At 41.1% G+C, this 27,288-nt stretch overlaps 1 protein-coding gene across 2 annotated transcripts in view; it reads right to left on the bottom strand.

The window, feature by feature from the left end:
* Positions 1–6,566: 6,566 nt before the first annotated feature.
* Positions 6,567–27,288, bottom strand: part of ANXA5 (annexin A5) — a 31,818-nt gene continuing 11,096 nt past the window's right edge. For both annotated transcript variants that reach the window (XM_043438317.1, XM_043438318.1), the window contains 11 exons: positions 25,010–25,094; positions 23,598–23,692; positions 22,289–22,402; positions 20,643–20,733; positions 17,835–17,914; positions 17,342–17,398; positions 12,015–12,108; positions 10,963–11,058; positions 9,206–9,264; positions 8,879–9,001; positions 6,567–7,686 (listed from right to left, as the gene is read on the bottom strand). In XM_043438317.1, coding sequence (XP_043294252.1) covers positions 7,624–7,686; positions 8,879–9,001; positions 9,206–9,264; positions 10,963–11,058; positions 12,015–12,108; positions 17,342–17,398; positions 17,835–17,914; positions 20,643–20,733; positions 22,289–22,402; positions 23,598–23,692; positions 25,010–25,094 — 957 coding nt within the window. In that variant the 3' untranslated portion in view covers positions 6,567–7,623. The remainder of the gene's footprint in view (positions 7,687–8,878; positions 9,002–9,205; positions 9,265–10,962; positions 11,059–12,014; positions 12,109–17,341; positions 17,399–17,834; positions 17,915–20,642; positions 20,734–22,288; positions 22,403–23,597; positions 23,693–25,009; positions 25,095–27,288) is intronic.

The raw sequence follows: 27,288 nt of genomic DNA, 5'->3' as shown, positions 1-27,288 counted from the left end.
GGTCCCTTGGACTGCAAGGAGATACAACCAGTCCATCCTAAAAGAGATCAGTCAGTCCTGAATATTCATTGGAAGGACTGATGCTGAAGCTGAAACTCGAACAGCTGATTCATTAGAAAAGACCCTGATGCTGGGAAAGATTTAGGGCAGGAGGAGAAGGGGATGACAGAGGATGAGATGATTGGATGGCATCACTGACTCAATGGGCATGGATTTTGGTGGACTTCAGGAGTTGGTGATGGACAGGGAGGCCTGGCATACTGCAGTCCATGGGGTCGCAAAGAATTGGACATGACTGAGCAACTGAACTGAACTGATCCATATCTCAGATACATATATAGGTATATATATCCATATATGGGTGTATGTATATATATGTGCATATATATGTATCAAATATGGATAAAGTTTCCTGGAAAAATATAAATGGAAAATGATAAAATTGTATAAGGCTTTTAACACCCACCCCAATGGGGAATGGAATGGGCTGGGAGGTGAAAGGCTAAGGACTTCTTCCTTATAGTTAGTTCCACCCTTTTTGACTTTTTAAATTGTTCCATTTATTGCTTTTTTAAAAAACAAAGAAATCTTTCTTTAATAAAAGAAATTACTTTGTGCAGTAATAAGCCAGTTAGCTCCAGAAATAGAGGGGAGCAGGAATGGAAAGGAGGGGGCAGCTGTGATAAACATATTGAAAGAAGAATTATTTGGACTCACTAATTAGTTTAACATGAAAGACAAAGAAAGGGAGGATATAAAAATATTCCCAAAATTTTGAGACTGAATAATTAGATGAATTTTAGAGCCACTATCACAAACAGGGAATTTGGGAGGGCAAACTTGTCTGTGGGGATGTGTGATGAATATAGATTCAGACATTTTTGCATAAAAGCCAACGTTTTAAAAAGGTGAATTTAAAATTTTTAAATATTTCTCCATTTCAAATATCAAAACCCAGAAGACAAATTCATTCTGTAGAAGGTGCACCTTTTTATGTGCACCTCTGGCTAGATCTTCAAATGCTGTCAGGTTGAAAAATGAAGAGAAATATATATCATTCATAGAAAATATCCAAAGCCTGTAGGAAAAGGTGACAGTCCTCCATGCTCCATTGCAGGACTGGGAGCAGGAGGCGTGAGACTAAATTGACTACCAAACATCCTGGGAGAAAAAAAAATCAGTGCTTCAGAAAACAACACTGACTAGCCTAAACCAGGGAAAACAAGATGATTCTAAGCCACCAAGCTACAGATGAGTAACCGGTAGGGAATTAAATTTTAAATTCACTTTTTGTAGGAGGGTTGAGGTTAGGAAGACGTGTAGGAATACCTGTTGCTGAAAAATGAACAAGCTCAGTTTATGTAGAAGTGGAGTTTGTAAGTTTATGCCAACAGCACCACCTACTGGGCACAAGACAGACCGTCACAGACCTCCTGGTATGAGATTCCTCAAAGTGTGCATGTGTACACACACACACACACACACACACACACACACACACACACACTCACATACACACACTCTCACACACACACTCACACACTCACACTCTCTCACACACACACTCTCACACACACACTCTCACACACACTCACACTCACACTCTCACACACACACTCTCTCACACACACACACACACACACACACACACACTCGAGGGGGAAAAACATCCACACACACACACTCACACACACACACTCACACACACACTCACACACTCTCACACACACACTCGAGGGGGAAAAACATCCACACACACTCGAGGGGGAAAAAACATCCCCCCCCCACACACTCGAGGGGGAAAAAACATCCACAGAGATTTTTGATCTTAAGTATATATTCAAAGTCCAGTAATAAAATATTTTCCTCCCATCTATGTCATCTAAATTAGCTAAGTGAAGTGAAGTCGCTCAGTCGTGTCCGACTCTTTGCAACCCCATGGACTGGGGCCTACCAGGCTTCTCCGTCCATGGGGTTTTTCAGACAAGAATACTAGAGTGGGTTGCCATTTCCTTCTCCAAAATTAGCTAAGGGTATGTATATTATTTGGAAGTTTCTCTTATACTTGGGATATAGAACATCATTCCTACCCTAACAAAGAGAAGATACTGTGTGTACCACAAAGTATTTTTTGGAAAACATGTGTGGTTGGCAGAAAAATGTCCCCACTCCCAGCAAAAATAAATAAATAAATAAATAAAGTCTATGTCTTAATCCCTGGAATCTGTGACCTCATGTGGCAAATAAGTATTCGCAGATGTGACTTTGAAACGGGAAGAGGGCCTAGACTACCCAGCCAAGCCCAGTGCAAACAACAGAGGCCCTTCAAAAGGGGGGGAGGAGGGAGTCAGAGACAGAGAAGGAGGTGGGAGGTCAGGAAGCAGAAACTGGAGTGAACTGATAGCTGGTTTGAAGACGGACGGCCCCAACGTGGAGGAACCCAGGCATCCTCTAGAAGCTGGAACAGACGGGATGGATTCTCCCCAGAGCCTCTAGAAGGGGACACAGTCCTGCCGACACCTTGATTTTAGCCCGGTGAGAATGATTTTGGACTTCCAACCTCTCCAACTCTTAAGATAGTAATTTGTGTTATTTTAAGCCACTAACTTTCATGATTATAAAGAAAGCTGAGCGCCGAAGAATTGAACTGTGCTGTTGGAGAAGACTCCTGAGAGTCCCTTGGACTGCAAGGAGATCCAACGAGTCCTAAAGGAAATCAGTCCTGAATATTCATTGGAGGGACTGATGTTGAAGCTGAAACTCCAATACTTTGGCCACCTGATTCGAACAGCTGACTCATTTGAAAAGACCCTGATGCTGGGAAAGATCGAGGGCAGGAGGAGAAGGGGACCACAGAGGATGAGATGGTTGGACGGCATCACCGACTCAATGGACATGCGTTTGGGTGGACTCTGGGAGTGGATGATGAATAGGGAGGCCTGGTGTGCTGCGGTCCATGGGGTTGCAATGAGTCGGACGCGACTGAACTGACTGAACAACTTCATGATATCTGATGTGTATACAAATCAGATGAATGAGGAATGGAATATTTCCTGCCATCTAAGACAAAGGATGTCGTAGTCATCAGTGACCGCGGCCCTTCAGTGGGAGCCTTTGAGACCCCAGGGAGACCCAGGAAGGAGGAGGAGCCCTGCCATCCAGCAGCCAGTGGAGCACAGACGCTCCCTGCCGTGAGCGCTGAGGAAGCTCGGGGCGTGGGAGCACGGGGTACTGGCCCCAGAGAGCCGGGGTGCATATCCAAGGGGTGATTTCAGTGAGCCCAGACTCCTGCATCTTCCTGTACAGAGAAAAGCACTATATTCCTTGAGGTATCTGGTTTTCTTTAACAGTAATCCTTTGACATTCAGAGTACCTGCCCGTTGTTGCAAGACTATATAACCTGGCTCCCCGCCTGCTGCCTCGACACCCTGGAACAGTTCTCTCAGGGTTCCCTGAGAGGCTATGGCCCGGGCTTGACGTTCTAAAAATTCCTGCCAAAGAAAACGTAACTCTCAACTTGCAGCTTGTGCGTATTTTTTCAAGTCGACAATAGATATTTTAATTTGTAGTTTAAAACTACCCTTCCCCCCAAAATAGAAAGCTCATGACAGGCTTCAATGGCAAACCCACCAAACACCAAACATAAAAGAAAAACAGGAAACTTTTCATACCAGCTCTACACAAATTCACACAAAATAGGTTAGAAATACTTCTCAATTCATTTTATGAGGGCAGGTTTACTGTGATATCAAAACTAGACAAAAAAGTATTTCAAGGAAAACTACAGGCCAGTATCCCGCATGAACACAGAAAAATCCCCCAACAAGTATTAGGAAAAAACCCAGCAACACATAAAAATGATAAAGCATTGTTGACAAGTGCAGTTGCATCCTGGGAATGCAAGATCGTTCAAGGTTTGAAAATTGTCGACAAAAAGCTGGCACTCACCAAGGGCGTTTGCCATCCTCCTCCGTGGGGACTGGTCCTGTGCGCGGCAGCTGTTGACCTTTGACGTGCCCTGAAAGGAGTTCAGGGTGGACAACAGGGATGAGGCACCTTGTACTCCAGGAAAACTGGTGAAACAGTTATTTTCAGGAACTGATTTTATGAGCCCAATGCTTGCATGTCTTCATATCCAATAAAAGCACTAAATCCATTCGTGGTGACATCAGCTCCTCATCCCTAGCAGAAAACCTTTTGTACGCTAAGTGCTTGACTGCATGAACTCTCCCTTCACCAGAATCACATAAACTGACCTTCCCCCCTCACCCCACCTCTTTGGAGCAGTCTCTCAGAACCATCTGAGGTGCTGTCTCCGGGGTGGCAGCCCACATTTTGCCCCAAATAAAACTTAACTCACATCTCTCATGTTGTGTATCTTTTTTAAGTCAACAAAATCAGTTGATGTAATTCACCTTATCAACAGAAAAAGAAGAAAAACCAAGAGTCTGGTTCAAAATGGCGACATAGAAGGATCTTGAATTTATCTTCTCTAAAGGACATTAAATCTACAGCTAAGAAGGGAAAATTTTCCTCTGTGGGAGATAAAAAAGAAAAAAAAAACACCTGGCTAAGTGACTCCTATGCATCAGACAAATGAGGAGAAACCTACAATGAAGCTGGAAGGAGAGACTGAGACACAGTCTCACCATAAACCTCCCCCAGGACACTCACTCCGCCTTGCCCCACACTGCCAGGATCTCCCAGGATTAGCTTGCACACTCACTCTGCCTTGCCCCAGACTGTCAGGATCTCCCAGGACTGCTTGCACACTCACTCCGCCTTGCCCTAGAATGCCAGGATCTCCCAGGATTAGCTTGCACACTCACTCCGCCTTGCCCCAGAACGCCAGGATCCCCCAGCACTGCTTGCACACTTGGTCTGCCGCAGCAGTCACAGAAGCTGCTGCTCACGAGACACCTCCTGGTTGCCTGGGCCACTGGGGCTTGCATGCAAATGTCCCACAGGAATGTTACAATCAATCAGTCCTTGACCGGCTCCCCCTGCTCAGAAACAGCAGCTTGAAAGGAAGAAGTAAAACTGTCATTGTTTACAGATGACATGATACTAAAAAGAAAACCCTGAAGACACTACCAAAAACTGCTAGAATAAATGAATTCAGTAAAGTTACAGGATAAAAAAATATATACAAAAACCCCTTGCATTTCTATACACTGTAACAAACTATCAGAAATTAAGAAAACAATCCCATTTACTATTGCATCCAAAAAAAAAAAAATTTAGGAATAAACTTAACCAAGGAGGTGAAAACTCTAAGAAACTATGAAAGAAGTTCAAGAAGATACAAATAAATGGAAAGATATATATTCCATACTTATAGACTGAATAATTAATACTGTTAAAATGTCCATGTTACCCAAAGCAACCTACAGATTCAATGCAATCCCTATCAAAACCGCAACAGCATTTTTCACAGAAATAGAACAAACAATCCTAAAATTTTTATGTAACCACAAGACCCCAAATAGCCAGAGCAATCTTGAGAAAGAAAAACAAAGTTGGAGACAACAGGCTTCCTTATTTTCAACTATATTATACAGCTGTGGCACCAAAACAGTGAGGCCTTGGCTTAAAAGGGCTTCCCTGGGGGCTCAGTTGGCAAAGAATCTGCCTGCAACACAGGAGACCTGGGTTCAGTCCCTGGGTTGGGAAGATCCCCTGGAGAAGGGAATGGCAACCCACTCCACTATTCTTGCCTGGAGAATTCCACAGACAGAGAAGCCCGATATATAGTCCACAGGGTCACAAAGAGTTGGACACGAATAAATGACTAACATTAACTATTGGCATAAAAATAGACATATAGTTTATATAGATCAACACAGCTGACTAGAAAGCCCGGAGATAAACCCAGGGATATATGGTCAATTAATGTTCGACAAAGGAGCCAAGGATATATAGTAGGAGAAGAATAGTCTCTCCAGGAAACGGTGCTGGGAAAACTGGATGCCACATGTAAAAGAGTAGAACTGGGCCTGCACCATACATAAGAATTAATTCAGAATGGATTAAAGTTGTGAACGCAAGACCTGAAACCACAAGACTCCCAGAAGAAAAACAGGGATGGTTACCACCTTGACATCAATCTTGGTGATGATTTTCTATATATAAATATAAACATATGGGGCTACATCCATCAAAAAGCTTCTGCACAGCAAAGGAAACCATCAACAAAATTAAGAGGCAACCTACAAATGGGAGAAAATATTTGCAAATCCTATGTCTGAGAAGGGGCTAATATCCAAAATATTGGAGGGTAATATCCAAAATAAATGAAGAGCTCAAATAATTGTAACAACAAAAAATAATCTTATTTAAAAATGGGCAGAGGATCTGAATAGACATTTTTCTACTGAAGATATACAGATGGACAAGATATACAGGGTGCGGGGCGGCTCCCCAGGCTCCCTCCAGTCAGTCATCTTCGCCTCCAGAGCCGCAAGAGGGCTTTCTTACAGTCCCCAGACATGTCCCCCAAAACCCAAATGCACTCCGTTAACCTTCATGACTCACAGAAGCCACAGAAAAGAAAACATTAAGACAGATCTGGTAACATGTTTTATTCATACGACTTTTCTCCGAGTGACTCTCACATCAGGAATGTTTGGGTTTTATTTTTTAGTTTAAGTTTTTAAATCAACTTTTCCAATAAGCAACTAGTGTTAGCACTGCTTTAGCTGATGCCCACATAAACATGCTACCAATAAATGAGAACGCTTAATGGCTTATTACATACTCTGTATGTGCGCAGTTGGTAACTTGTGTCCAACTCTTTGCAACCCCATGGACTGTAGCCCACCAGGCTCCTCTGAGAGTCCAGGGGGTTCTCCAGGCAAGAATACTGGAGTGGGTAGCCACTCCCTTTCCCAGGGGATCTCCCCCACCCCAGCATCTCTTACGTCTCCTGAATCGGCAGGCGGCTGCTTGACCGTCTGAGTCACCAGGGAAGCTGCCTCTTCAGGTCCCCCCTCACCCCCCCTGCACAGGAAATTCATCCTGCAGCGTTGTAGCTCATGCTTTTCAACCAAAAGCCAACTTTTAATAACTTTCGACAATTCAGTTGTCAACTGATAACACTGTCAACTGACCAGCCTGAAGAAAATATATTCTTGTTCAATACGTAAATCAAGTAAGTTTTCTAGACATACACCCACGAGAAGTTCAGGAGATGGAAATGTTTATTATTCATTAATCTTTTGATTGCAACTACCATAATTTTTAAGGTTTAACTTGGTAGCAAACTTGATTAATAACACTTCCAGGAGTTCACAATTCCAAGGCTAAGGTTCCGATTAAGGTAATATGGTTATCAATTTAATATAAATGAAGCTTTTGAAAAAGGGTGAAAGCAGTCTGCCTCTTATAGGAAAATATAAATGATCCAGACTTTAGTCCTAGTAACATAAGTACACTTTAGTGCTACAACAGTTAAAGAGAAAGATCTTAAGATCAGAAAGGAGCACCGCTACGTTCTTCGACGACGTGTGTGTTCTGGCCACAGCGTGCTAGCGTGAGTAAGGCAGTGTGCGCGGCGTGGGCGTGCAGGGGCTGTGAGCAGCGGTGCCGGGCGCACACGGCGCGGGGCGGCTCCCCAGGCTCCCGTCAGTCATCTTCGCCTCCACAGAGCAGCAGCAGGGCTTTCTTATAGTCCCCAGACGTGTCCCCCTGAAACCCAAATGCACTCCGTTAACCTTCAGGACTCACGGAAGCCACAGAAAAGAAAACATTAAGACAGATCTGGTAACATGTTTTATTCATACGACTTTTCTCCGAGTGACTTTCACTTCAGGGATGTTATAGAGAGTATCCTGCTGATGCAACTGATGTTTAACTTTATAATTTTACCCCTTAAAAGCTCAGTCCTATCTAAGACAGTGAAGTATGTTCTTCCCTCCAGTAACACAGAGAACAGGGAAGCTTTTATAACCATGTGCAACGCAAGCCTTCTGAACACACTCTAAGTCTCTGTCACACAGTGTATGTCTGGCTATGGGGGGTGGACCACGCTGGGACTGCCTGGCTCCATGGCTTTGCCTCAGACAGGAGGGCAAGATACATTTTGCCTCTGCTTGTCTCATGCACAGATATGTGTGATAAGTTATGTTTCAAGCTATGAGTCACTGGAAGAACTCTGTAGTACCCATCAGCCAAGCCACATCTCACACACACACACACACACACACACACAAAGGAAAAACTTGCTCAACTGAAATGCTGCTTTGCACACAACCCACATTCCCCTTTATCAAACAGAAAGAGAGAGACAAAGACAGGAAGGAAGGAGGGAAGGGATGAAGGGAGGGAGGAAGGGAAACAAAAGAAATACTCAGAAGGCTTCAAGACAAATTTAATCACAAACCACAGTGTCCCTTGCTTTTTAAAGAACAAAAATGAGAGCAATACTTAAGCTCTTTACTTACTCCTAATATGACCTGTTTGGTTCTTTGCTGAACTATGAACCAATACTAGAAACCAGGTGATAACAGACAAGAAAGAAAAGACCGATATGTTAATAAAAGAAAGGAGAAACTAATAAAGACAGCTGGAACTGATAAAAGGCAGAAAGAACAAACAGTGTTGAGGACAAGACTGGATTTAGTGAGTCATCTGTCACCACTACTTAATAACGCTTCTAAGCTCACCCGGAGCCTCAGCCTCACCAAGAGTCAACCCTTCACTCGGGACCAGCATCTGCACTTCAGGAGACATTATGCTGAATTCTGTACCTCAGAGCTCTAGAAACACCAAGAGAATTTTAAAGTTGACAGAAGAATCGGGTTCTCCCATCCGTGTCTTCCACGCTATTTATTGTCCTGCTGAGGATTTCCAAACATAATTTAAAGAAAGGTTTTATTACCTTAATCATGGAATAAAGAGAGGTGGCAAAATTCTTCCTAAACTCCTTCCTAATGTTATACAGATCAATCTCACTTCTGGAAACCATAACTCTGATGAGGGTATGATCATCTGTTCCAGCTCCCTTTAAAAAAGAAAAACAGAGACACATATTGTTTAAAAATGTCAATTATAGCATCAAACTCTCCTGAGTTGGGTGAGTCAATAAAGTAAAACAACTTAGTAGAATTCAATCACCTGTTTTAAGGAGGGGAAAAAACCTCAAGGTCTATCCTCTAAAACATATTAGAGAAACAAATTACTTAGAGGATTCAAGGCATGCACTTACCTTCATAGCATAGTAGAGGGTTTCTGCAAGGTAGGCAGGTATACTGCGAATGGATTTCACTAAGAAAATAAATAATATAATGGTCACATGCTATTCTAATGTGAAAAGGATTAAGTAATTAAAATCAGAGGTGTCTCAGGCGTATAGCTCTACTGAAACACAAGCATGCAAGTAACACAGGTTGAAGAGCTGCTCATTCACAAGTGGCTCTGATTTCCTTGCTACAGAGTGTCTCCACAGACAGCTGCTTGGGGTGGTCTCAGAGTTCTAAAGTCCACACAGAAAGGCATGCAGCACAGGCCATGCTGCAAGATTTTCAACACCCCTTTCTGCTATGACCACCTTTTTGCTGAAATTTTGGCAGCCGGAGCTGTTAAGCCACAACCTTCTTCATCCCCATGAATTATGCAAATCTCCTACGAGTTTTCAATATATTCAAGCAAGTAATGTACAGTATTACCCTATGTAACCTGACAAACCTCAGACTATCTGCCTGTAATCTTAATCGAGGTATTCCCTCTGTGTTCTGTGATATCCATGGTTCATACAGAGCAGTATGAGACTTGCCCATTTCGGTAGAAACACCCAAAGAAAGAGTATGTTCCCTGAACATGTACACGTCTACCGTATGTTAGCACTCCTCAGAACGCAAGTCCACTAGTTTCAGAAATGATCACATAAAAGTTCCTCAATATTCAAAAACAGGGAGTTTCCCCCGGTGGTCCAGGGGTTAAGACCCCATGCTCTCACTGCCAAAGGCTTCAGTTCAGTCCCTGGTTGGGGAACTAAGATCCCACAAGCTGCATGGTATGGCCAAAAAAAAGAACAGGAACACTTATACACAAAAATAACAAATCACTGATTGGAGGCAGTATTTTCTCTTTTCCAATGCTTAAGAAAAACAGCCACTGGTAACTAAAACTGTCATAACTTTTATGTGCATTCTATTTTGAACGGTCCATCTAAAAGATTTCTATTAAAATTCATTAACTACAGATTGAAATGAAAGCCTACTGTTAGGGCTGGTTCATGCATACACTAAGCTTATTTTCCAGAAGACAGACAGCACAAAAGCTTCAGCTCAGCACCATATACTTGGAACAAACAGCAGACAGATGTTCACCCCAAACCCATATGAAAACTGGGACTATAGCAAACTCACAAACTGGATTTTCCCTGGATCTGGAGAGTATGGAATAATACTACAATAAACTGCACAGACTCGGTCCTCCAATTTTCCACGTTATTGTGATTATTTAGCTAAAATAAAATTCTAAACTATTTACTCAGGTTAATAACCACTATCACATTTTCCATTATAGCAAAGATACTTTTTCTAAATCAGATCCCAGCTTTCAGTGTGCTTCAAAACTGTGAGAATGGTATTCTAAAGAAAAAACTCCATGGGTATCAGAAATAACATTTACAAGAAAAATGTTTACCTTTTGAGATAATAATGCCCATACTTCAAGTTCACAATGAAATAATATTTTTAATGCCACTTCAAAATGATTTCTAAAAAAAATTATCTTAGTGTTTCCATAAGATAAAATGAAATAACCAGATGTTTCACTTTTTTGCAACATCAAAGCAGATTCTGAATTGGAAATCTAGGAGTTTGCTTCACCCATATGTCATGATTAAGCTCTCTTTTTATATAAAGAAATTGATGGTTATTTTTTACATATAGTTTCAACTGAATAAAATACTTTAGCTCTTAATACCATGAATATTATATACATTATAAAATTACTTACCAACAGCAAGAAGAAGTTGTTCCAAATTGCCAGAAGTCTCTCGGTCAATGGTTTCTTCAATTTGAAACCCTGATATAGTCATGTATTTGTCAAACACTAGAAAACATGGAAACAATATCTTAATCACATAAGAATCACTCTTTCCAGAAAGAAGATATTTACCCTAACCAGGTACTGTCCGACCAAACACGAATTTCCCCTTTATTCTTGCTGACAAACCTTGATTTTGCTCAGAATCTCAATGTGCCAAGCTCAAAACAACAGATTATAAATGTTCTTTGTTCACTCATTTCCCAGCCCCTCCTTACTAGTTATAACCAATAAGACCCAAAGGTAAATTTGCTGGAGAGGATTCTGAAAAATCTTTCTCTTTTATTAATTAAAAGTAATGGATGAATAGGATTAGTTTACCCTTTCCTTCTTGCTGTGAAAATGGCTCGGACGTTTGGAGCAACATCAGCCATCTTCTAACAGTGAGGTACTGAGCGTGAGAAAGAAAACCAAAGCGCTGGGGACAGGGGAGCAGAGAACAGAAAGAGCCTGGGTCCCGCAAAGCCAGCCGAGCAGTGCCGCCCACAGAGAGCCCCGTCTTAGAGCCACTAGGAGCAGAAAACAGAAAGAGCCTGGGTCCCGCAAAGCCAGCCGAGCAGTGCCGCCTACACAGAGCCCCGTCTTAAAGCCACTATCAGCAGGGTTTCCTGTTACTTGCCACTGAACTTACTACCACCAGAGAGCAGAAATACCAATGAAAACCCAGAGCTGAGCTCTGAGGTACCACCTACAGCTCAGTGATCTGTGACTATGAGTAAGAATCTAGTGGCCTATCTCCCTCGTCACCCTGACAGCAAAGAGCAGAATAAGCATCTCGAGTTTGGTAACACCTCCAACGGCAGCAAAGAGAATTATGAGATTCCCCAAGGTCACCGAGGAAGAGAAAAACAGACTCGACTCGTTCAGTAAAAGCCCGTTACGCGTCAGGTGCTTTGGCATACTGGCTCTTTGCTTTCAAAATTAATCAAAGTACCTGTATCACACACATTTTTATCACTCACCTCTTCTCAAATGAGACACACTTCGTGTTCCAAAGATGGTAATAAACTTTTCTTCATCTGTTCCCCATTTAAGTTCTCCAGCCTGGAACAAAGCCTATAAAAAAATTCAACTTCAATTAATAAATTTCTCTCCCATCTCATTTCCAGGTTCTTAATCACGCTTGTGTGGTATTCCCTGAATACTAATTTGCCTGACTCCTATTTATATTTCAATTCTAATGTTTCCTACTCTGAAACTCAGTTCACTAAGTTTGGAGCCACTTCAAAGCTCACCACTGAGCTCTGCCACAGGAAATTAATGGGTCAGAACAATAAAGCAGGATAACAGTGCTAGGTTAAACGTTTCCAAAGTGTGTACCATGACTTGCAATCATTCAAGAGCAATGATATGTGCGGTGGAAAGTTCTGACTACCTCACTGCTCATACACCCATGTACAGACCAAGAAGGGGTCTGTGATGTGTGTTATGCTTGCTCTGTAGTTGTTCAATAACATATGATAAAACTCCAGTCTCTTTACAACTGAAATTTAGCCAATGCTAGCTACAAAAAGTTTTCCCATTTGTAAGTGATCACATGAATCTTTTTAAAGGTTGTGAACGTAGCACGGTGCCTGGCATAGAGCAGGCACTTAACATACATTTGTTGAACAGTTTGAGTGTATTTACTTTCTAACATGCAAAGAATATACTCTCCAATATTCATATCATTGCTGAAAAAATTACTCAACCATCATCATTAAAGCTGAGTCCACATACTGAGATGTTGACAATTCATTAAAAGTCAAAGAATCAGTCTTCATAATGTCTATCCTACCCTTTTACTCATTTCAAGGTAAGTATACTATTATAGCAAGCCAAATGCAACTGCTGAGACTACTACTGAGCTGTCCTTATGCCCATGGGTGGCGAAACAAATGACAGGAGGTGATCAAAGCACGTTCGGAGGTAGAATTTTTGATCACAGTATGTTTTAAGAATACAGGTGATACCAATGCTAGGTCTATTTCCTTCTACACTTCCAGAGAAACATATTCACACCCAATATCGAAATCAACTTATCTTAATGATTAAAATAAACAGTATCAATCCTGGTCATGTGAGCATGTTCTTCAAAACTAAAAAGTTATTACAAGAGTCTTGCAAGTATCTAAACTTTAGAACCATATCAGGATGCTACAGACCTTTACTTTTTAAATCTAATTACAAAATAACACATTCATTGATAAATTTTATAAAACAGTGAGAAAACATAAATAAGAAGATTTAAATTACCAAGAATTTTCAACTTCCTGAAGATACTGGCTACTACCTCTAGAATGTTTTCACATATAGGTAAGACATACACATACATTAACACTTAAAAGTGGGGAATTACTCACCCTGTACAATAATGCATGCACTGCTGAAGCTCTCCTTTCTCATCAATTGTTTTATATTTCTGGGGTTATTCTCTAGGAGCTATAGCTTGCATGGGACTAACTGGTGAGATGGCTATTTTTAACTACAGCCCTTAATTCTCTTGTAAGAATTATGTTTGGGATCATTATCTAGTCTAGAACCACTACCAGGGGAACCTGGTGGCCCAGGGGTTGACTCAGCACTCCCAAGCAGGGGGTGTGGGCTCCATACCTGGTCAGGACACAAGGAACCCACAAGCCACCCAGCGCATCCAAAGTATTAACAAAAAAAACAAAACCTAACACTAAATCAATCGTATGCAATACTAATGACGGCACCGTCAGAGCAATATTTGAGTTTTGAGTTTATCTTATTTTAAGGTAAGGGTTAGGATGAGGCTGCCCAGTGTCCACGGAGCTGGACATCAGCTGAGGGGTCCGCACACCGGCTCAGCCTCCCTCTTCTCTAAGAAGGGGCCTTTCAGTTCCCACAAGCAGGGTGATAACCTCCGGCTCCCATGAAGAATACAGAGGTTTAGGAAACAAAAAAAGACCTGGTCCTTGTATTTATCTCTGTTTGTATTTACTTATCATGGATGAATTACTTAATCGCTTAAGCCTCAGGGTCTTCATCTACACAGGAATACTATTTCTATAGTTACTGATGGGGATTATATAGCTCACATAATGAATTCACGAAACACTACTAGGCAATCAATAGAAGGAATTCAATAAATATTGATTCCCTTCTCCCTCTTTCATTTAAGAGCTCAACTTTGTCTTCACAGAAAGTATAAAACAAAGATTTGGTGGGGGAAGAAATAAAATTAGTTCAACATACTAAAAATGTTTTTTAAAAAAGTGAATTATCTACAGCATGTTCAATGCCCTGGTGAATGACTCACCAAGGCTTACCAAATCCCTAAAATAATAGGAATCTTCTTGGTGCCAGGAATCAGCAGAGAAAAAAATTCAAAAGCTTATGAAAGGGTCCTTTAGTTGTCTTGTATTACTCTGAATTATGAAATCTGAAATTCTCATTGGGGCTTCCCGTGTAGCTCAGACAGTAAAGGATCTGCCTGCAATGCAGCAGACCACGGTTCGATCCCTGGGTTGGCAAGATCCTCTGGAGAAGGAAACGGCAGCCCACTGCAGTGTTCCTGCCTGGAGCATCCCGTGGACAGAGGAGCCTGGCGGGCTACTGTCCACGGGGTGGCACAGAGCCAGACACGACGGAGTGACTGACACTTTCACTTTTGAGGGATTTACAGGCACACTGCAAGTCTGAGAAGTGCATGCTCTGAGCAGAGGACTCAGGGAAACGGACGTGAGAATGTCCCGTTCGCACTCCGTGGCCTCCGCCTGCAGCAGGGCTCCCATCACACCAGCAGCCCCCGCCCGCTAACGCCGGCCTCGCTGCGGGCACCAGAGACGGCTGAAGCTGCTCCTCTCACGGTGCCCACGGCCCCGAGAGGCATCCAGAAGCCCCTCCTGAGACTGACAGCGTGAGGACCAGCATGGCTCCTACCGAGCACACACAACGCCCGCCTCCAAGGCACAGGGCTCACCTCAACAGCGCGCAAAGCCCTAACGTCGGGGAGCACGCGTGTGGGGGCTGGTTCAGCTCTGTTCCCTCAAGGCCAAGGTGAAGCTAGATCTTTCCTTCCAACCTATATTTAATAAGCACATTTTAGGGAGGGAGAAATAAGAGAGAGGAACTATCAGATAAGAACAGCAAGACTGTGGTCTAGTGAGAGAGGAAGGGCTTCAGAGTCAGATAAGCCCAGGGGGAAATTCCAGCTCCACTGCGGCTCAGTGGGGGCCATGGGCTTGTTCCTCAAAGCCCTGAGCGCCAGCTTCCTTGTTTACAGACTGGAAATGATGCCCTCTCTGTTGGAGTGATGCACTGGTCCACTCGTGAGTTCTCTACTGAGTGCTGATCCTATGCCCTGGGTGGGCACTCAGGTCAATGGGCAGCTTCCAGGTCAGGCGGCACGGCCGTGACAGGGAGCTGGAGATGCTCCCGCCTCCCCTGCAAGGAGCACCGGCACAACACCCGGGCTTCGGGCAGGGCGACCTGGAAAGAGCTAACATGAGGACCGAGCCCTGAAGAGGAATGAGGTGACAGAGCGGAGACGGGGTGGGAGGAGAAGGCTGGAGGCGTAAGAGAGCGAGAGAGAGATGATAAAACCATATTTAGGGGCCTGAACTTTATCCTGCAGACACTCAGCTCCACTGAAGGTTTTTAAGGTTTTAAACAGAGATGGGACACAACAGGTTTGCATTTTATAAGGGATAATGAGGAAAATGTCAATACTTCACAGACAGCCCTCCGCACACATTCATTTCCCTTTCCTTCTCCAGCCACACACAGACATGATAGCATCCTAACACCATACCGAAATCAACCCAATTTAGATTAGAATAACGTTCCCCTCTTTTCTATTAACAAAGTCAGATTACACATACAAAAGCTGCTTCACAGGGAACAGTCAACTGCAGGAGTGAATATAGCTTTTCCCCTTTCAATGGTGAATAACTAACAATCAAAATTTTATATTTTATTACAGGCGTACCTCTTTATTGCATGCTTTACAGATATTTCATTTTTCACAAACTGAAGGTTTGTAAACAACCCTGAGTCAGGCAAGTTTACCAGAACCATTTTTCCAATATTTGCTCACTTTTGTCTCTCTGGGTCATATTTTGGTAATTCTCACAACATTTCAAAACTTTTTCATTATTATTACATTTGTCATGGTGATGTGTGATCAGTGACCTTTGATGTTACTATGTAGTTGTTTTGGCATTTTTTTTTTAGCAATGAAGTATTTTTATTTAGGGCTTCCAAGGTGGCACAGTGGTAAAGAATCTGCCTACCAATGCAGGAGACACAGGTTCAATCTCTGGGTGGCAAAGATTCCCTGCAGAAGGGAATGGCAACCCACAAGTATTCTTGTCTGGAGAATCCCATGGACAGAGGAGCCTGGTGGGCTGCAGTCCATTGGTTTGAAACGAGTTGGACACAACTTTGCAACTGAGCTCCAGCACTGTTCATTTAAGGGAGATACACTTTTTAAGATATAATGCTATTGCACACTTACTGAAGTATCGTGTAAACATAACTTTTATATGCACTGAGAAACAGGACAATTTCTGTAACTTGCTTTATTTTGATAGTCAGTTTAGGGTGGTGGTCCAGAATCAAATCCACACTATCTCCAAGGTAAGCCTATATGGGAAATGTGACCAGAGAGACAGGACTATGGGATGTGCTTCTAGGAGCCCAAGTAATTCCTTCATTAACATTTTCCAGTTTTCAGGTCTCATGTTTCAAATTTCCCAACACTTATTTCCTACATCTGACTACTTTACAAACCACATGCAGACTATAATGGGATTTAAAAGCAACTTAAGTACAAAAATTTATTTAGGGAGTCGCTGAAGAGCAACTGAGGAAAGGACAATTCTATTTACAATTCTATCAAAAAATAGGAGGTGGGATCTTCAAATACTACAATAACATGTCATCTCTTACATAATAAAACACCATTTATCACTAAAATACTTTATCTTTTCTTCTTTGTCCTTTCCTGCCAGAAACTGACTGCCACATGGCCGGTAGCATTCATAAACCTGGTTTTCCTGTAAAATTCTCTATTTTGGGAACGTTTAATAATCTAAAGAAAGGTAACACATCCAGGTGGAATTCAATATTTACATGAAATTTATTTTTTTGTTTCAGCTTTGGGATAAAATATCTTGTTGCCCAGATCAAAATGAGCGACATTAACTTACATGTGTCTTGTGATTTGTAAATAACCCATTAGGTTACTTTTAGATGCTATTTTAAGATGTTATGGTTTTCCATTAGCATGGTTTTCTTCTCATTTATGTCATAATAAAGTCATCACCTAAGTCTCACATACCTGAGCATCTTGTTCAACCTGTGCTTCATCAATTCTCGTGTCAGGGTCTCTATTAGCCTAGAAGAGATGTGTCACATTATTGGATGACATGAGCATTTTCATTCAAAAAAAACAACAGTTCCACCAGATGGTTATGCACATAAAGCTTTTTCTCTTAGGAATAATATGCTTTTATTAAGATCTTACCAATTCTGCAATATTTTAGGTTATCACACAAGCACTGTTCAAAACCAACCTAACCCTTTTGGTTTTAAAATCTATGAATAAAAGAGGACAGTGGTATTAAAAAAAAAAAAAAAAAAGCAGCTATGAGTTAGCTATTAAGAATTCAGGTCAGATATGCTGAAACACAAACAAACACTGGCACCACACAGCCAGAATCAAGCAAGTACCAGAAATAATGAAAAGAATTTTAAGTGACCTTACTTAACCAATTTCAGACTAGTCCAGCTTCAAATTTTTAGTCCAACCACAAATAGTCTCTAGCCAATACCTGAAGGAGGACCACCAACATCCTCTGGTAGTACCCTGAAGTATCGCCCACCACATCATCTTCCAGGCTCGAGCCATATTCTGCAACAGAATAATGTCACTTACTTACAGCTTCTGTCAACGAGAAAAGGATATCTTGCTGCATGAATCAAATGGAAGACACATGAAGGAAGATATATTTGATTAGCATAACAGCTTACCCTTCTCTGAGTGCCCTACAGACTGAAGGGTAAATGCTTTGAGTGAGAGGCTGGATAAAAACAAATAGTCTCCCAAGAGCATTTGGTTCAAACTTAAATCATGACTTAGTCATTTAGAAACGCTCTCAACCAATGCAGTTATTAATCTGTAGATACCGGATGGTGCTGGAAAGCCTCTAAAATATAATCAATCTTAATTTCAAATTTTTGCTTTGCTTTCCTTTCAAATGTTTTACATGATTCATCTCCTAAGGTCTCCCATTCTCTAATATTCTGAGTTTTTTTCCTTTGGGGAATGGCCTTTCCCTAAGAAGATATTTCTCCTCTGCAACAGAGTTATTTCTGAGAGACAACAGGGATATTTTTAAATATGTCTTCCCCCTCTCTATTTCCAGCTGTTCAACATAAAACCACAGCAAAGGGGAGAACCAGGATTTGCACAAGTCTAGAGACACCTTTCACTGTCTTTCAACCAGCTGCTATTAAAGGAACAGCTATTGAAAGTACTGAAAGTGAAAGTCTGTCGCTAATGGAGTCTTTCACGATCTCATGGACCATACCGTACCAGGCTCCTCTGTCCATGGAATTCTCTGGGCAGGAATACAAGTAAGCTGCCATTTCCTTCTCTGGGGGATCTTCCCAACCCAGGGATCAGACCTGCATCTCCTGCATTGGCAGGCAGATGCTTTACCACTGAGCCACCGAGAAAGCCCACTGAAGGTGTTACTCCAAGGCATTTAAATACGTCATCATTATTTGAAAGGAGACAAACTTTAAAAGCTTGAAACTTCTACTTCTAGAGGTACAAAAGAGATATATATTTCAATCAGTTGCTCAAATACAAAACTTTGATGGAATTTTTTATTCCTTCCTTTACTCCAACACCTATATAAATACATATATATACATATATATATATATAAATATATATAATCAACCATCAGATGCTTTTAATTTCTCCTCTCTCTGATTTATTTGCCTCATACCTCCCACCAACCTAGATTGAGCCACAACTGGCCAGCTTACCTCCCCTAATACAGCTACCTAATCAGTCTCTTAACTCAAGTCTCCCGCCTCCATCAATTGTCCCTTTTGTCCACCACCCATTCAGGAGCTTAAAGCATGCCCAAGCTCCTACTCTAGTCATAGGAAACCACCTGTACCAGAGCCTGACCACAGCTGTTCCATTCAGCTTATCCCCCCACCAGCCAGGCTCTCTCTGTCCCTCAACCCTGTCTCCACACCATGGCAGTCAGGGGGCGCACCGTGACCAAAAATGCCCACTTCACCCATGCAAAGCCTATCCCGTCTGGAAACTCTGGCTCAGCATCTGACTGCACCTTGAAGCCTCCCTTAACACCCAAAGCCACAATGACTTCTCTTCTCTGAATGAATTCTTGCATTAAACATGTTTTGCACTTTACTAGCCTTTAACTCTTGAAGCTTTTCTAAGTCACGTCACCCCTAAACAGACTGCAAACTCCTTGAGGACAGGAGCATCTTTTGCATCCTTCATGCCAGCCAGCACACTGCTGGGCACAGAGCTAGGGTACACGAACACAGGGGATGGATGGACCCCACAGCTACTATGCTCTCAGGGCACCGCGTCTGCCATCCAGCAGTACAAAGGCTCACTCATCGGAGTCAGCATCCCCGCAAAGAGATATCTGAATGCTGTATGAAGTAAGACTCAACAGTGATCAGCTGCAGCTGAGATACATATGTCCTCTTTGCTTCAGCGGCTTGGACCTATCCAACTACAAAAACAGGAGCAGGAAAGAGAGATCCAGCACTTCAAAAGGTCATTATTTAGCTCCACGGATTTCACAGTTCTAATTAGCTGGGTTCCAGTGTCACTTCTAAGATGAACAAACTAATGGCAAAGCAGGGACCTGTTTTCCAAGCGGCAGGCACTAGGCCTGGAGGCCTGCTGACTGAGCCGACAACCTGGATGGTCTGACCCTCCTCCGTCAGGAGAGGGCAGGGTCCTCTATGGAAAATCTGATGAGAAAAGAACTCTCTACTTCTACTTTGCATTACATTCTTTTGGTTCCATTAACAGGCTATGCTTCAGATCAAATCAAAGATTTTTTTTCCACACACACAAAAATTTATTAAAAAAAAAAAAAAATACACCAAAAGAAGAGTCAAAATGCAGAGTATTCAAGCACTGTCCTTAGCTAAAACAACATACATGTACTCAGACATTATCACCTCTGATTTGGGCGAGGTTTCCTTTTCCTTTTCAGTAACTTTTAACTTCTACTAACATAAAACAATTTTTTTAAGGAAGACAGACCACTTACATTTTAAATTTAGTATAAAAGAGACAACCTGTATATTCCTACACTGACTGTAAATCCTGTGTGAAAATCAGCTCCATCCTCATCAGAAGGTTCTTACAAATACTAAAATAGTTACAGGTACAGAAAAAAGGCAGTCTTTTCCTACTGAAAAAGAAACGACTTTGAATTGTTGATTATTTGTTTATTCATTCATTCACTCATTCATTTGTGTATGGCCTACCACCTGGAACTCTAAATAACTGCATTCACTTTAATGAAACAGTGACAGCAGAAATGAAGGAAAATATAATTTGAAACATTTACCTTCTTCATAAACTTTTTTTATGGCTCTCAATTCTTCAGGGGTCCTTGAAGCAATAATTTCTGTCAGGACTTTTTCATTTGTCCCAGCTCCCTGTTTGGAGATTTATTTTTTATAGAAAAAAACAAAACAAAGCATGTTAATAAGATTAAAAAGAAAGTGATTTTTCCCAGAATAGCTGTTATTCAAATTGCAAAAATATGGAAATATTATCCAACATAACATTCATTTCTTGTATATGGGTTCTATTAGTTACAGAAATACAAAATTTCATATTAATTTTCTTTCTAAAGACAATTTTATCATTTTTGTCTAATAAAAAATGTTTACTGTATGTTATGTGTATACATAATATATAACAGATCACATAAACTTGTAATTTTATCAGTTTAATTCTAAATAGTTTAAAAATAAAACATTTTAATGAAACAGGAAATAATAAAAATGGTAAAATATTAAAATAAAAAATTTACATAACTTTACACAGACGAACACTGAGACTTAAATCATATGTACCTCAAAGCATAAGCAACTCTGCCCTCAAATTAAGTTCTCTATGGGTCACAGGGAAACTCAATAATGAAGGTAACAATAAATGTGGCATGGCTTAGTTATGAGGAACCAGTTATTGGATCAGTATAAAGGAACTGGCACTTGCTGTCTGAAGCTCTGAAGAGTAATTGTAGTTTGTTTTCCTTCCTGATAAAAGTCTTATCTACGCTGTTAAACTAGAAGATACAAGCAATGACACAGCTGAACTTAATTTTAAAAGATAACATACTGAAGGCTTAATTTCCTTGTATTTCTGTTTCTTTACCAAAAATGAAACACTGAAAAAAACCAGGTTTATGCTCTGGCAAAATTTTAGCTACTACTAACATTTCAAAGGCTGAAAAAAGATTTTCTTTATTCCAGAGAATCACTGTAAGAAAATGAAGCAGCAGAGAAAGTTTCTCACTTGACAAGCCCTCTCTTCCCTCCACTGGAGCTACATGATGATCTGGCTGTTAATTGCAGTTTGCCCATTCAAAACCTAAACACTAAGGACTGAGCTACTTCCAGTCCCATAAACCTAAACGAATGATTCAATGTAGTCATATTTTATACAACATTCCAAACACCAGGCAAGGGAATATACATTTAAGTTACTCGCTACAATGAAATTATATCAAGCTTACCAGCTGCTTCATTTTAGTATTCAGAAGTACAGGAAAGTACAAAAGGGTATTAGAAAATCTTTCTTATCTCAAAGTCTCAAAGTTCTCTTCAAAACTTCATCTTTTAAGCTAACACTATTGACAATATTGTTGCCTAATCAGGTAACTTTCCAAACTAAAGGACTGAATAACTAATCTGTAACATTTTGAAAACATATCTCAAAATTAGGAAACAAGCATGAAATAAAACATAAAAGCCTGTAAAATATATTAAAAATTTTAAAAAACACTATCATTGAGTTAACTATACAAAAGGGTTAAATAACACACATCATTTTTTCCCTCCTTTTCTTATTGCCTCCTACAATTCTGTCCTTCAAGAAACCCTCAGTGAAATCAATTTGTTTTAATATAAAAAACACCATCAAGTAATTACCAACACAAAATATTATTATACATGACAGGAATGTTCCTTGCACTCATCTTTTTACCTTAAGAGCATGCTTCAGTTCATAGGCATCATAAAGCCGAGAGGGTTTCATCAGAGCCACGATTAATTTTTCAAATTTTCCAGTCAGTTCTGATTTCAGGTCATCCAGAAGGTCCTAATACACAGAAAATATAAAGTTGTGAACCAGGTAGAAACTTTAAGGAGATTCTTCTTAAATATGAACAACAGCCCTTTGCACTAATGAATTCTTTACGTTGCTATCTCCAAGTAGAAGTAAGATGCATGAGCTAAACAATACCCTAGAGCTTTGCATGATGTACTTTTGACATCTGACCTGTGACTTGAGCAAAGTAAAGACACTCGTGTGTCAAGATATTTGTTTTTAAGATGTTTTTCTTACTTTCAGAGATTTTAAAAAATGACTGTTTTTAAAGAAAGCTAAAAATATTTTTAAAATACTGTTCTGAGAACCATGTCTATTGTAAAAAAAAAAAAAATACTCCCCCCCCCCAAAAAATCATCAATGCATTTTTACAAGGAACAAAATTTGACCTATTGAATCTAAACAACACATGTTTTCTCTTCTCTCCATATCTAATAATATTTTAATACAAAACATACTATGTTCTAATACATAACAGATTATGTATTCCAGGACCTAACAGATTATGTTCATTACTATGCCCCTGACCCCTGCAGGACAGTTGCTATTATGGGTAATTTGTCTGTGTAATTTTGAAGATAAGAGCAGTACTTTGCATCCACTTCAGTTTCAGGACACAGGCAACCAGAAGTTGTGTTTAAAATACTTTCTTTTTTTTCCCTTTTTGTTTCTTAAAATAATGAAAAAAAAACTGTCAGAATAACAAAAGTACATTCACGTTTTCATGTCTGTACTAATTCACTTAGTAACAAATTTAGTTTTTAGTTTGAATTGTTAATCAAGTAAGCACATTTAAACCAATGAATTAAAATTCATTTATTAAAACATCCCTCCAAGGGAACCAGACTGTGACTGCGTCGTAACAAAAGACGCTGCGATACAGGTTTACACCTGGGAGATAACACACCAGTCCTATGTGTGAGACACAGAAGGCAAGGGGACTGTGAGCACCATGAGACCTTTCAGCAACTTCACGGTGTCAAGCAAGGAAAATCCACCCCATGAAGGTAAGCTGCGTGAGCATCTGAACCAACAGCTCACAACTAAGAAACTAGAAAAGGAAAAAGGAGGAATAGGATGTCAGGATATTTACAAAAGAATATCAGGAGATTTCCAAACCAGTCGTAAAAGATAAAAAGATAAAGCTGCTCTCACAGTTCTACCTTGGGATGAAGTACGGTCTTACCCTGCCAAACAGAGTTTTAAAAGCCACAGCAATCTCCTGGCGCTGAGCATTACTGCGGGATGTCAACAGAGTCAGGATGCTCTCCTCATCCGTGCCTGCAATTACGTGCGAACCATTACACCTTGGCTCCCATGCCCCTTCTCTCAAAAACCTTTGTAACCAGATCCCCAGTCATTCCAATTCCTTGCCTCATAAAAAATATTTTATTAAAATATACTTATTAAATATATTAAAATATATTTATTAAATGCAAAATTTACAATATGAAAATGTTATTATTTCCAAAAATGCATACTACCCCTAAACATGATAAAGTAGATGCAAAAACTCTCATTTTTTAAAAACTAATGCATCTAGTTTTTCTTGCAACAAAAGTTATTCAAGTAACACTTCTTCACAAGGCACAATGTATTGGGAGTTACAGGATATTGAGAAAGGAGAAAAGATACAGACCCTGGTTTCAAGTTACAAACAACATAGGGAAAAAAAAATACAAAAATACAAATAATCGCAAGCTAAGGTAGAATGTGACAAGGACCTTAGGAGAGGTCCAGGTGTTAAATGGGGGTTCAGAGGAGGTTCTCTAAGCTGACAAGTGGTAGAAGACAGTTTTGGGAAAAGCTTCTTGGAAAAGGTAAATCCCACCCAAAAGGGTCTTAAAGGATGAAAAGATTTTGCCAGGCAGTGATATAAAGAAGGAAAACTGGCTTTTAGAATTCAGGGAAAGCTCAGCAGTAGGAAGATGCAGGTCTTTCCTGAAGCGGTGATCACCGGAGAGCAGCTGGATCAGGGGACACGCCAGGCGGTGATGTGAGCTGGCGGAGAAAGAGGGCCGGAGCACCAGGGAAGCCCGTGCACCTGACCCCGCTACAGCAGACCTCACGAGACGCTCAGGACGCAGAGCGCTGGGTCAGAGCATCAAGTCTGAGGAAGATGGAGCCCTTCACAAGGACATTAGTGTAGGAGGAGTCTGAGGACCAGGGGAGCAGTTATCTGTGGGAATTCCCATGGTGAGAGGTTTCCAAAAGGGCGAAAAAAAAAAAAACAAAAAACGGCAGAAGAGAAGACAGTGGGATGCAAGGCACTTGGGGAACCAGACATCTGACCGGACACCGAGAGCAAAGGCTGCGCCGCTCATCACCCTCAGAGACGTCTGCCTGTCTACTCAATCAGCGGCTGTGCAGGTAAAGCTGAAAAGCTAAAAATACAGAGGCTGAGTCTAACTCCTGTCCAGGTCTACAGGCTGAACACGAGGGATGGTGAGTCATTATTTTTGTTATCTTAATTACCTACTCCTTCTATGTACATTCAGCTCAAAATACTCTAAAATTAGTCTTACTGTAAAACAAGACATTTTGTTCAGAAAAACAAGTGTCACATTTTTTTTAGAACAAAAAGAAGGCTGAATTTACCCAAGCCTTTCATGGCCTTCCGGAGAGTTTCTGCATCAGCCCGCTCATCGAATCCAGGGAAGTCAGTCACGGTGCCTCTGAGAACCTGGCACGGGAACATTTTTTATTATTAACAGCGTGACTAAGACCACAAACAGCATAAACTTTCTCTGTCTCATGTTCAGACTTTGCATTAATCTGGTAAGATGCACAGTTTCACTCGAAGTGGGAGATACACCCTGACAATATGGATCAGCAGTGCACGGGTTCGGGGCACGGCTCTCCCGGCCACCGGCACTCCCGGGAGTGGGAAGGCTGGTGTCCCGCCTTCAGGCATTGCCCCAGGGATCCAGCCCCACCAGTGCGCCTCCTTACAGGCTTCTTTCCCATTCAGTCTCTCATCACTTTGATCTGCATGCATGCTCAGCTTGTATTAGAATTTGATGCCTTACCCTAAACACTCAACTCTAAGCGATGCTCTTACGCATCTAGTCCTCTCTCTTAGGGATTTGAAGATTCAGCAAAACCTGAAAAGATACTCAGTTGCTCATGTGCCCGAAGAATACAAATTTCTGAATTCAGAGTTTTATAAAGATATATTAGAATTATTAGAATATTCTATTTATAAGATTTCCTATGTTATCATATATAGTACTTCTAATCATCCAAGTATTTTAATATTAAAAAAAAAATGCTTATAATATCATTAGATCTTTAGAATCCAAAGGCTTTACTAATCCTGAGCCATAAATTTTTATCTTGTGATAAAAGGAGGCTCCCAGGATTTATTTTTACCAATAAATGTTCCTGAAGTACCTCACAACTCCTGGCAAGGTTCCATCTAAAACTGAGAAATAAAGAGCTACAAGGAGTGGAGGTTGAGAATGCTTGTTTGGTTTACAATCACTTGTATTTTATTATGAAGGCATGGAAGCGCAATCTCCTACAAGGAAAAAGATTTCTCTTCCACCTTAACATCCAATTGCTGCATTTGCCAACAATATGAGAACACCAACCAACCAACCAACCAACCAAATAAAAGATGACAAAAAAAAAAAGAGCGCTATCCTTGGGGAAGAACTTCCGCGGGACGCAGCAGCAGAGGCCAGCTCGGTGACCTCTCTTCAGTGGGCTGAATTACACCTCCTGAAGTAGCACTCGAGATTCAGGAGACAGATTCTCTCCTTGACCAAACTTTAGACAGAAACCTCAGAGCCTTCGTTTTGACAAGTGCTGGCATCAGCCTGCCAAGCCCAGCTGCACAAGAATCTTGCTGAGTCAGTTTACAGAGAATCCCCCCGATACTTAGTAACTCTTCAAGTTCCTCCTCTTCCATCTTTGATGTATGAATCTGTGGGCTGCCTTTAGCAAGAAATCCTATGAGGCCAGTTCAGAAAGAATCCTCTGCCCTTGACGTCTCCTCTTAGTAACTTCCCACCCACTGGCACCCTCAGTCTGCTCACTGGTTACACATCCCCAGCCGCCTCTGCTGTATTTGCACTTGAACCCAATCTCTCTCTTCTACTGAAATAGCCATGACCCTTACTGCAACAGTCTTGAAAGTCTTCCTTACATGTTAACAACTGTGAGAATAACTTTTTAACAGTAATTTTCTCTCATTCAAGGCAAGAAGAAAGATTCTTCTTTCCTCTAAACAGAGTTAGCCTTGAGAGAACCTACAGGAAGACCTTAGTGCTATAATGATGTGGCCAAAAGTATATAATCCCATGGAAGAGATGTTTCCCAGTCTGATCTCCCAACCCAGAGTATTGACTGGTGGCAACTTTCATCCCCACCCCTACCCTCTCCTCACACATGGAAAACAATAATTTGTGGACCTAGCTTGAGCATGTAGGGATGAGAAAACTCCCCTGCCCACCCTGGAGGAGGAACTGATGATGCAGACAGGATGTCTACTCAAGAAAGACAAAGAGGTCTTCTCCCTCTCCCCACTTTTCCTCTGATTATAAAACTCCAGCCCAGTAAATTCTCGGCATGGCATTTCTCCCCCATCCACTTGTAAGCCTCACAAGCATTCTATTCTAATAAATCACTTCTTATCTATCACTTTACCTCCCACTGAATTCTCTTCCGCACTGAGACATAAAGGACTATGGCAACCCGAGCTCTTCAGATCCCATAAATGACACAGGATGCTTTCTTTCCCAGACACCGTGCCCTATGTATCTCTTCATCCGGCTGTTCCTGAGTTGTATCCTTTTATAATAAACCAGAGATCTGTAAGTAAAATGTCTCTGAGTTCTATAAGCCAATGATGTGGTCACTGGAAACCCCAATCT

The sequence above is a fragment of the Cervus canadensis genome, chromosome 19, assembly GCF_019320065.1.
Source record: "Cervus canadensis isolate Bull #8, Minnesota chromosome 19, ASM1932006v1, whole genome shotgun sequence".
NCBI lineage: Eukaryota > Metazoa > Chordata > Mammalia > Artiodactyla > Cervidae > Cervus > Cervus canadensis.
This window is presented reverse-complemented; position numbering and strand designations above follow the sequence as displayed.